This window comes from Epinephelus moara, chromosome 7 (assembly GCF_006386435.1).
Source record: "Epinephelus moara isolate mb chromosome 7, YSFRI_EMoa_1.0, whole genome shotgun sequence".
In the NCBI taxonomy this organism is placed as follows: Eukaryota; Metazoa; Chordata; class Actinopteri; order Perciformes; family Serranidae; genus Epinephelus; species Epinephelus moara.
The window spans coordinates 21692509-21705072 of record NC_065512.1 but is presented as its reverse complement, the minus strand read 5'-3'; the positions used below and the strand labels follow the sequence as shown (position 1 = coordinate 21705072).

Sequence of the window (12564 nt, the reverse complement as noted above, 5' to 3'; positions counted from 1 at the left end):
CTGCCTAAACATATAAGAGAAAATGGAAACTAAAAAAGTATAGGCCTGGAAGTGAGAACGGATTAAATGACCAATTTTCAGCAACTGCAAAGGTTATGACAATGAAACCAGAGGTTAACCACACTCCTTTTCTGACTATATGATAATTTATTATTATATCATTTGTGCTTGAAGTTCTTTTGACATATCTGCTTCCTCTTTCAGTGACAACAACAGTGACACAAAAAAAGTACATGGAAGCCCAACATTGAGAACGGCAGGTGCTGAGACACATCCGCACATAAATAATGAAATGAACAAATTTTGGCTCTGGTTGCTCAAGTGCACAGGCCTCTGTGTACTTTTCTTAAGTTAATCTTTTATACAATGACCATACAGTTTTTTAGGGGGATAACATTTCTCTCATCTTTGCAGGACTTTCTGTAACTGAAGCTTCACATCTTTTGATTAAAATTATGCTTTGCTGATTTTCAACCAGCTTTGCATTATAACAATGCGGGTAGTATGTATAGATGAACTATGGTTTACTTAACTCCATCGTACCCGCACCCAGATCTCCCTGCTTATCTCTCACTTTAAATCTGACTTTTGCTCGCTCTTAGGCTGTTGCTCGAACTTGTAAAGGGCAAAAATGAAAGGACTGAATGACTTTAAGTGTATGGTATGGACAAAGTCAGCCTGTTGAACGTGAGGTCTCATGAATCCTCGACTTTTCCTGCTCGCTGTTACTGTAGGGTACTGTTCATGCTGACTGCTACGTTGAGGGAACGAGATAGGATCGAATCTGCAGCTACATTTATTGAACAAGACGGAATGAACTGTTCTCGAGGTGGGATGTATTCTGCATGCCCAGGAAGAACGACAAATCAATGCAGTCAAATCTTATTTCTAAACCATCTTCTATTACGTGGCCTATGTACATTCAAGCATAAGCTTGTTACTTAGAAAATAAAATCTGTTTTACATACATAGCTTAGCAAAAGTTAGATGTTTTACTGTACACCATAAAACACTATTTTGTGTAAATGCTCCCCCTGTTGCTTGAAATACCCACGGAAAAACATCATATTCCATAAATAGCATTATAGTGGTCAGCTTGTCACGACAATGCTGTGCAGTGACTTATTATCTCGGGAAAAAGAACAATTGGACACAAACAAACCAAGAGCATAATGTATTTTGTCTGAGATACTGATACAATCCTAGGCTGCGAACCCTCGTAGTTCAGTGCAGTGCTAGCCGTTCTAGTTCAGAAGACTGACTTAGGTCGGAGGAATTCAAAACGTGTATATAGCTGCAAAAGTCCTCTTTACTGAAATAGCAAACAACAAACTACAACTGTAACAACAGCCAAGAAACAACAACAAAAAAAATGTAGTAATGTAGTTCAAAGGCCTGCAATCAAGGCCAATGGTGCATTCGTGTGCTCCTTGGATGGTCGTTTTTCTGACTTCAGTGTGTTAATGAGGTTTACGCTGTGACGTGGCAACATCATGGACGCTATGGAGTGTTCAAACAGCACATTAATAACAAAGTGCAAAGGAAAAAGATCAGGTTAGCCATGACATATGATCGGGAACTCATTTTTCTGACATCACATGAATGCAGCACAAGGTTAAAGAGATAACTGGGACATCTACTACTTTACCCTTAAAGAACGACAGATAGTTGGTAAGGGACATACCTATAATATTGTATCAGGCTTAAATAGCCAACCTACGTATAAGTGGGATGCTAAAAGGCATTAAAATTAATATCATCTTTACTGATGTAAACTTACACATAATGACTGGTAACCCACTGAAGAGAAGTTTTTTGGGGCAGGCAGCACTGGCTGTTGAATATGTACTAATGGAGTGTCACAAAGAAACTGACACCATATTTTGCAAAATATATCCATACTGTTTTATGTGTCCAAATGGCTAAGCTTATGTTACATCACCCACAAGAGGAAGCGTTTATTGGTCCGGTGCAGTGCATTGTGGTAGTTGTACTTTACCCTTTTAAGCAAAAGCGAATGCCAAAGTCCTTTTTCCTCTGTTTTTCTGGTCATATAGCATCAATTTCAAAAGTATTTGTGTTTTTGTACTGCGTAGAGACCACAGTTTTAAGAAAGACCATCTTTCCAGCAGTGATAAACTTCAGTGTTAAACATTTCCTGTGTTAGAAAATCAGCCCACTAAACTTTAAGAATTAAGACAAATCAAAAGAGATTTGGTTTTGCCATATTGCAACACATCTCCTTTCAGCACCCGTGGGCATCGGAAAGAGCAGATTGCACTATCGATTTATTATGCCTCATTAATTTGAGACAGGAACCCAATTTTTGCACAGAGGACACATTTTCAGATGGGACACAGTAGCGAATGTTAACGACCTCTTGGGACAGAGCGAAAGTTTTGGCTCATTAACAATAGAAAGAGGATGAAAGTGAACCCTGCCTCACTCGTGAGGCACCCATCCCTCAGCAGCCTCCTTACATAACGTCATTGCCATCTGTTTCCATTCCCTGGCCAAATGTGCTGATGTTACAACCATAGCAGCTTACAATAGAGCCATGACACTCAACAAGTTTCCTGGAGAGGAACCTAATGACATCCCGAGCTGGCAGGAGATATGGACAACCTTCCTGTCTCTTCTCTGCGGGGAGACTGTGTCATCTGCACTGAGAATGCTCTTGACTGTTGCTCTGCCTGAATGCTTATATAATACCTGTATAACACATTTTAGTATGGAAAAGTGGAGCTCAAACCAACCCAATAAGATGTAAATTGTTAGTGGAGTAGCTTAAGAAAAATATCCTTGTTGCGCAATAAAAGTAAATCACTGTAATACCAATTATCACACAGACCCCCTCTATAATGACATCATCACCAGCACACATACTGTATGTCCTAAAAATACATCACAGTCCTGGAAACATTTTGTATTATACGATAAAAACTTACAGTACCCACATTTTTCTTTTATATCTCTCATTTTCAGTTGGAATAAAAATTCTATTAGTTTGGTCATGGAACTTTAGTGTAGTAAGTTTTGTTAGATTTTTACTTCTGGTGCATTTAGGCTTCAATAATCATAACTGGTGCTCACTTGTGAAGATTATCTTGCTGAACAAAACGTGCAAGTATTATAAACATTTTCAAATAATCCAAAATCCAGTGGAAAAATCCCAAAGGCTTTTTGACAAGGGAACCAGTACCATGCTACCCTCTCTGTTGGACTACAGAAAAACGTGATCCCTGGGACAATCAACTGTTCATTTATAGGTGGCATGCTGAGATTTATATTAAGGTTTTTAGTCATTAGAGTGGACAGGTATCTGCATTAATGTGTCACTGGGTTTGAAAAACAAGCCGATGCTGTGTTAATTGGTGACTCCATATACTGTATGTGTAGAATGACTGCACTGCTTCTCTCCTGTGTGTGTTGCTATGGAGCTTCTACTACATCTTGCTGCTATTTTGACCTTTTAAAGCTTTCCTGTAAAAGCTCATCAGCAGCTGACAGTGCTTTTCTGCCGTGTCCTCTGAGGTGGTTTCAAACCAATTCACACCTGAATTCACGGGACTCTGATGACTCACACATAACTGCCACGTGATCTTAACAACTCCTACATGGCCCTAAAGACACCTCATGCGACTCTTAAGTGTGAATCATCCAAAGACGTTTACCTACTTGGGACTCCCCACTAGAGAGCAGACTGATTAAATCCCTCGGCTCACTGATGAAATGTCTTTAAGATTAAAACGGCATCTCCAGCTGCCTGTGATATTTAGTACTTTGAATACCCTATTACCTGGATGACTGAGAATGCCTTACAAATGGGGGCTGACTTCTTCTTATACTGAGTGATACACATGTCAACATATCCTTCCCAAAATATATGTTTATTCTTGTTACTGTGAAGGCTTTCGGTGCAGAGTGTGAAGGGGCGAGGATGAGAATCAGCACCTCCAAGTCCATTGTACGCTGCTGGTAAACGGTGGATTGTGCCATTTGAGCTGTGAGCGAGTTTGTGCTTCAGCTGAAGGAGCTCAAGTATCTGGAGGTCTTTTTCACAAGGACGGAGATTAAAAGGACGATCGATGCGACATTAACAGTGACATGGACTTTTGTGGTGGAAAAGTGGAGCTGAGCCTGAAGGCGAAGCTCTCGATACACCAGTTGATTTATGTTCCAGCCCTCAGCTATGCTCACGAGCTGTGGGTAGTATTCTAGAGGATGAGATTGTGGATACAAACAGCCAACAAGACTTTGCGTCACAGGGTGTCCAAACTCACCCGGAGGGAAAGAACGAGGAGCTTTAACATCTGGAAAGAGCTACATGTAGGAGTAGACCTTTACACTGCAAGAAACTGGCTCGGCTGAGTGTCTGTTTTGAAAGTTCATAGATTCCAATGTTGTTGACTGAACAGTAGAAAGACGCACCGGACAGTGTATATTTCTGCTGAGTAATTTGTAAGTATTGTCTCTGGTTTTGGGCCTTTAAGGCATGTTGAAGTTGCTGAATGATGTGTTCTAGATGGCAGCTCTGGGAAAGAGGGAATACTCTATTATAGACTCAATATTGTGCTAGTTAACACCTGCGGGCTTATCGCCTGCTGTCAACAGCAGATCATAATTAGCTCCCCAATGTCCAAAAATCACTTTTCATAGACAAAAATGACATGGCAAATGGCAAGACAAAAATGTATGGCTAGGCTATGTGGGAATGTTCTCCCTAATGATTTCAGGTAAAATGCCTAAAAAGCTATTTTTTTTAATGCAGTCACGTGTCAAAGTTCTTCCTTTGCCTATGAAATGTTCCTGTCATTGTGCTGTAAAGGTATGACAGCCTGAGAGGAATTTCAGTCATCAATGCCAAATTTTTTGTATCTACTCATGGTCTAAATGCTGCTGAATACATGTATTTTTCATACACATCTGAAGAGATACTGAATATGTGGACTGGCAATAAAGACAGCATGTGTACATGATATAAGGTGTGTTTCCAGCCACCTCTTTTGATGCACATTTTCAATTTGCGCAAACAAAACCTGAGTGAAAATGCAAAAAATCTGACAAGAATCTCAAAATATTGCAAAAAAGTTTTGATGCTTGGGAGAGGTTGAAAGTTGCCGTATTAATAAAAGGTAAATGTGACCTGTTAAAACTAACTGTTTCCTCATTGCCAGTAGACCAGAGCCATGTGCACTGCTCTGCAGTAGATGAATAGGCCTTTCTGTTTTATCTTTTTACTGGTGTTTCACATTTGATGCACCAGATAACAGATCAGTAAAACAATAGAAAGCAGCATGGAGGCCAGTGAAAGTGTTATGGAGGGTTTAATCTTTTTTGTATGTCTTACTTATTCAGTCTCTCTTTCAAACTTGGTGCAACACATTCTCACTCCGACCTCGTGACATATCAATGTTTGGTCATGGACTTTCCACGTTACATGCATTGTCTTCTTTCAAGATACAGTTCTGTTTTCATTGTAAATTTACCATTTACATACAGTCTCTTTCAAAATAAATGCACTACGTCAGTACAACACCATAAATTGACAGTTTTTTTTCCTTCATCAACTAACGCAATTGGTTGGGGCTAGGAAAAAAAGAACAGGATTTGGCTTTATAATCTTACAGAATGTGAATACTGCTCTACTGGATGAAAGTCAGTGTTTGTTGGACCCACCCACCACCCCTCCCACGCATCCTACTTGGACTTTCCTGCCTTAACTTTTGTTATTGTTCCGCCGCGTTTCTCCCTGACGCCACCAAGCAGCGTTAAAGTATAATGGCGACCGGCTGCTTATCATGCCGACGTCAAAGGACTAGGGCTGTAGTCAACCAAATAAAATCTTGGTCAACTAAAGTCGCACATAATCTTCAACTAATCAATTAGTCGTGGAAAAAAAAAATCTGCACGTTATTTTTACTTCTGCGGTGGTGTGTCTGTGTCACTCTGCAGTTACACATCCAGAACACTAGTCGGCGGTGGAGGACTGTGTTAAGTGCTGTAACGTTTGGTTCAAATCAAACTTTATTTATATAGTTGATTAAAAACACACATTAAACATGACTTAATAGAGACATTTTCAAACACAGCTACGCAAATTGGCTTCACTATAAACTGCAGAACTGACAGACAAACACTTGTCTTTATCTGGACACATTTCCCCCACCAATACAACATGCTAAGGTTATTAGCACAAGTCTATGGCATTTTACACTGTATAAACTAGCCTAGCGTCTAGCGATCTTTTCCTCTTCTCATATAAAACCAGGGACAACAGCAACACTTAAGAAAGGTAACGGTACATAATTTGGCTCCATTACAACTCACAAGATTCACCGTTCAGTTTTCCAAGCAAATACAACATGCTAACGTTATTAGCGCCAACCTATGGCATTTTATACGGTATAAATTTGCCTAGCAACGAGCGGAGATTTCCTCTGCTCAGCTGAAGCCAGGATAAATCCTGAAGTATAAATCCCTGAAGGATAAATCACACACACGACTTAAAATGCTCTTCACAATTTATTTCTTATCTGTGAAATACAAGTAAATACAAGCTTTGTTTCCACTGAGGGAAATGGTGTCAGTATACAGAAACAGACAGGAGGTCTGCGTCACCGCGACGAGCGTAGAGTGGGCGAGTCCAACTTTCTGTCAACCCCCATTTTCACAGGTAACTTAGCCTGTCCCCCCGCCACAGGAAATAATGGATTAATCCTGGAAAGCTATTGATGTAGCACTTTTCTCTTTATATAAGTAACACAGCGATTATTCGACTAATGAGAATTTGGTCGGATGAGAGCATAGGGACCAAATAATCGACTAGTCGACCAGGAGACTACAGCCCTACAAAGGACGACTTTTTTCATCAGTGTCTGACGTCGCAAGTCACTGCCCAAGTGCCGGATTTTGACAACTTCGAAGTGAGACCAGGTTGCTTGGTTACGACTATTTGAAATGATGTTCAAGCGCTGCTTGGACGGAGATGGATGGAATTTGTGGCGGTGCATCATTGCATCACACGCAAAAAATGGCAAAAATCAGTACATCCACCCGGGTGTCTACCGTGTCTACCGAAACATTAGTCCTGGAAATGAATACCAATTGTAACCTCTCCCACTAAAGACAAGAGCCAGATGTTAGTGGGTGTTTATGGTGTTTTTGTGTGGTGGAAAAGAGGCTTAATTGCGATGAAAACAGATTCAGCAGATAAATGATGGCGTGCAGTCATGACATACTGTCACTGCATAGGCCATTGCAAGCTCTCTTCATCGTCTTTGGATGGCTTTTAAAATGGTAAGGCCTGCAGACACAGCTGTTACCAGAACTCTTTCAAGAGCACACAGCTGTAATATTAGTTGGTCCGGGCGTCGGTGGCTTAGTGGTAGAGCAGGCGCCCCATGTACAAGGCTGTTGCCGCAGCGGCCCAGGTTCGACTCCAGCCTGTGGCCCTTTGCTGCATGTCTCTCTCTCTCCCCCTTTCACACTTAACTATCCTATCAATTAAAGGCAAAAAACATAATCTTCAAAAAAAAAACCCCTCTCTATTTCCATTGTTCAATGTGCTCTTCGTCATTATGAATCGTTGGTTTCCTTTGTTTGAGGTTAGACTGGCGCTCTTTTAATTACATCATCTCGTTGCGTTTGGAGAATTAGTGCCACCAACTGTTTATCTAAATGAACGAACTTCCAATATTTGCATTGCAGTGGTGGATGGAATATAAATTTTATTTTATTTTGCCAATTTTCAAACAACTTGGTTAAAACTTGCCCTACATTTGAATGGAAGCTATCGTCTGCTAGCACACAGCTTCATTACAGATTATTAGCATCTGTCTTGTCAAACCAAGTATAGCGTAAATTTGTTTCATAATCCCCTGGTGTTATCTAAAAGCTGCTCAAAGACAAAGACAATAGTAAGGTCATACTTTAAGTGTGATGTGTGTGTGTGTAGTCAAGACTCTTTCTAATCAAAAGTCACATCATATGTTTATCTGCCCATCTACCCACAGGTCTCCTTGCTGTAGCACGGTCACAAGCAATCAACTCTGATTAGCAATGTTAACAGTGGACACAGGCACTTGCTCACACATAGGCAGACACACGCAAGCAAGCAAGCACGCAAGCACGCACACACATACGACTGCATGCACACACTTACATACACGCATACACAGAGTACAGCGCAAGCCGAATGCCAGTGCCCTGGAGGAATTCATGCTGATTGAAGTGGATAGCTGAGCTCCGGTCAGAGAAGAGATGCTGAGTGCTTCCAATCAGAGAGAAGCTGGAATGTCTCACTGACATTTACACCTACTGACACATATCCAAATAAAAAATGAGAGTGCGGTATATGCTCCTCTCCCAAAAGGCATAAAACAGATATAACAATTAAGAATTAAACATTTGCAACAAGATGTGGTTACTTAAGCAGACCGCTTACTCCTTGAATGCACACAGGGCTTTTCATCATTGTACATGTAAACTGGATTGCACTTGCAAACTAAATAATGCATACTTTTTTTTTGAATAATAGAGGCTGGCAACATGTTTGGAGGTTACAAGCAGCATCTCAGTGGACCGTATCAAAATCTCTAGTGCTTAATTAGGGTCTAAGAGATGTAGAGGGCTATTTTAATGAATTATCTCAATTACAGCCATCCACTCATGCAACTGATCTTTGTTGAAGGAGTGAAATTAGTTGGTTTAGAAATGGAGCCATTTCATAAAATGTGGACAGGTTTCATTTGAAAAAAAAAGGACAGAAAAAAATGTGACAAATGCATGACTGATGGAGTGCCATGCATAATTTTTTGGCACAGTGTCAGGATTTTTTGGACATAAAAGAAGTTTTTACCTAGAAAATACTGATGTGGGGTAAAAAGGAAATTCCAACTAATTAAAATACCACAACAACAAAGACAAAAAAAATATTCTCATTTCTATTTTTGTTCTTTTCACTCCGTAGCAATGCTTATTCAGGCATGTTTGGATCACAGCAAGGAGGGAATGGTATATCAGATACTCACTTTGATCTGACTTTGTCGGGGACGTTGGGCTTATCTTCTCTGTGGAGTTGTCACTTTCCTCATCCACGACGTACTCAAAATTTATGATGAACATCATCACCACGCCCTCCTCGTTTTTCACAGGGATCACGTGGATGTAACACTGAAAGTCAGACCCTGAGAGAGAGAAAAAAGTGTCAGAGCCAAAAAGCTGAAGCATACATCAACCTGTCATCTCCAAAAGGTTTAGTATGTCCCCTGATGTCTTTCTTCACCCTAAAAGAAAACTAGAACATTTCCAGTGAGAAGAATCAAGTAATTCACAGTGAGAAACATTCTGTCTTCGCTTAAAGACTATTTCTACAAAAGAGCACAGAGGATTCATATAGAGTTTCGTCTCATGGTGCAAGGACAATCACCTCAAGCTCCAAAGCAGCAAAATTGATGAGCTTGTCGTGGACTACCAGGGGCACAGGCTGGAACATAAAGTTGTAGCCATGACAAATATGGATGCTGCTGCAAAGACGCTACAAATTCTACAACATGGATGCTTCAGATACATCTTCAGCCCAACAGCAGAGAAGATCTGTACCATCAGCACATTTTCAGGTTGGACACCCAAGATTAGTGTCACCTTCTTAGTGTCTGACCACATGTCTCTCCTTCTGTTCCTCAGTGATGGTGTTGAGTCATGGCCAGAAAAGTGTTGCTGCTGAACATTATGATGTCACAGTGAAGTCGACTTTTGACCTTTTGGATATAAAATGCCATCACTGCATCATTCATCCTATTAGACAGTTGTATCAAATTCTGTCATAAGTAGCGTATGAATTCCTTGAGTTACAGACAAAAACATGATTCGCGAGGTCACAGTGACCTTGACCTTTGACCACCAAAATCTAATCTAGTTCATACTTGAGTCCAAGTGGCCAGGTGGCTCCGAGATATCATGTTCACGAGCATGGGACAGAAAGACAACCCAAAAACATAACGCTTCCGGCCCCAGCTGATGTTGGCGCGGAGGCAAAACTACAATTACCGCCTCATGGTTGTATGCTTCTGCCACAGCCAAGCTGCAGTTTATATCCATGTCTGCCCAGACTCATATCATATATAGTATGTAGAGAAGATTTTAAAGGAATTTAATAAAAGGTATTCAGTGCTTTTTGAGTGAAGTGAAAGTTATTGCTTTGTTGGCATATAACTCCAGTGAATAATTCCCATGCTGTCTTCACTTGGAGACTATTTTTATAGAGGAGTGACAGAGAGCTTCATCACATGGTGCAACAACAATCACCTGAAGCTTATTATCCGTAAAACCAATGACTTTAAACAACTGTGTGAAATTTTGTGATGTCAGCATGACTTTGACTTTTGACCACCAAATTCTTATCAATTCATCTTTGAGTCCAAGTGGACGATTGTGCCAAATATTAAGAAATTCCCACAGAGATATCATGTTCATGAGAACGGGATGAACGGATGGAAGGGCGGACAAACGGACGGCTGTTGCCGGCGTGGAGGCATAAAATCATTATGCTTAAGGGAAATTTATCAACAAGTATTATCATAATCATGTAAGTCTTCGTAAAGGCCATTATTCAGAATGCTAATTAAACAGAAATCTAAAACTGACTAACACCTCCCTCTGATTTCACATGAATGTTGGGAAAACCGAGGCAAAGTTGATCTGATTTAAAGGTCAATGCCTGCATGTCAGAGCGAATGAAACAGTAGAGAGAGATAAAATAAGTAGGCCCAGGGGTTAAACAAAGTACATGTGTGTTTATGTGTGCAGCTCGCCCCATATAGACGCACTACAAGCATTTTAATGAGCAATACATACCATGAAAATGGCTACGCTTAGTAGGAGTTAGACAAATATGATGCAAGAGCCACAGTATGGTGCAGACAGTGGGGTTTAGTGGAATACATCAAACCGGCAGCACAGATTACAGCCAATTTAGAGGATTGCAATGTGCTCATAGGAACAATCACTAGAACTGAGCATCGTGTGAGGCAGCGGAGCAGAAAACAATCCATGATCTAAACTTAGTCTTGAGCCAAGAATATCCCAATTTCTCAGTTGAACTGGTTATAGCTGTGTTAGTGGAAGCTACTGATGCCTGCGGGCACAACTGCCCACCAATAAAACTTTCTACTCACTGGACCCTAAACAACAACACAATAGGGTCTATACAGCTAGGGTGACATACAATATCACAGAGACTATCTCTGGTACAGGAGAAAGCTATCTTGATTGTTTTTTGTGTGTTATTTTTGAAATTATTCCAGATTTCAACACATATTTAAAAAAATTCTGTTTTTTTTTTTTTCAGAGAACATGTTAAGAATAATGGCGTTTGTCATCTGGCCTATAAAATCACAAATATGTAATACTAACTGTCCCTTTGCCTCTCTATGTAGGTCTGTCTGTCTGGCTTGTTGTGCTGCTCCTACTCACAGAGGACACATATTACCAGTGCTCACTGTAATCTCCGCAGGGCTCACAGACACCCTGCCAGCAGCATTCATTAGCAGTGGACTTCATGTCTGACTAAATATAACAAGCTCGGGCTGCCTCAACATGCCTGAGTTCTGTTGGAAGGATTTCTGCATCAAAACTCCCAGAAGTAATGCTGCATTGTCACCACTGACAATATGATAATGTCATTTTAAGATTACATAAAAGATCAAGAAATGGGCAGTGTTTGAGAACACATGCAGAATCAGTGTTTCAACATTAACATGTGAATTAATAAGGATAAACAGTACAGCATGTGTGTGTGCTGTATGTGGACAATGAGACCGCCGGGTTTGCACTCCACACCCATCTCGCCTAGTGTCATGGGTGCCTGGTCATGTTATGTTGTAAAGTAGAAGAGCGGTGCTTAGAGAGCTGGATAACTGTGAGTCCGTCCCCAGAAAATCCCTCTTTCATAAAAAGCACTTTCCCGCATTTCCCAGAAATCCTTCACTTAATTCGACATTGTCCTTTCTATAAAAGGGAACGTTTTGGGTTTCGACTTTGATCTGTTTGATTTGACAGTATGCTCATTTTTCAGGGAGAATGAGAGAGTTATTCAATATCGAATTTTAATTATCTGAGAAATCCTGCAGGAATTAAACTTGTTAGTGATAAATCCTTAAAGTCTTCCCTCTAAAAATGTGCGCTTATTGGTGTTATTTTGGGGGCATTTTCTTTATCTAAAATTGGACACAGGAGAGGTGACAGGAAATGAGGAAAGAGGGGTAAATGACATGCAACAAGGTTCCCCGCAGGACTTGGGATTACTTTTGAGTAAAAGTCTACAACAGTGTGACATATTTACCATATTTCTAGTTGTAGATTTATAACCAAAAATTTGCAAATTACATTTTCCCCAACAAATCTTGTTGTTGTGTGTTGATAAAGGTATGTCAGTTGATAACAATCCACTGAGCCTCTAAAGATAAGATAAATAAATTATATATATGTTATAGTATATGGTATTTATTGTAGTTTCTCCAATGCAATCTTATTAAAAATTCTAAAATGTTTCGCCTGGAGTTT

The 12564-nt window shown here is 40.2% G+C and overlaps 1 protein-coding gene across 1 annotated transcript in view; it reads right to left on the bottom strand.

Annotated features, from left to right (window-relative positions):
• LOC126392938 (potassium voltage-gated channel subfamily H member 7-like) overlaps nucleotides 1–12564 on the bottom strand; it is a 57081-nt gene that overhangs the window by 34386 nt on the left and 10131 nt on the right. The window contains exon 3 of the mRNA XM_050048710.1: nucleotides 9033–9188. Coding sequence (XP_049904667.1) covers nucleotides 9033–9188 — 156 coding nt within the window. The remainder of the gene's footprint in view (nucleotides 1–9032; nucleotides 9189–12564) is intronic.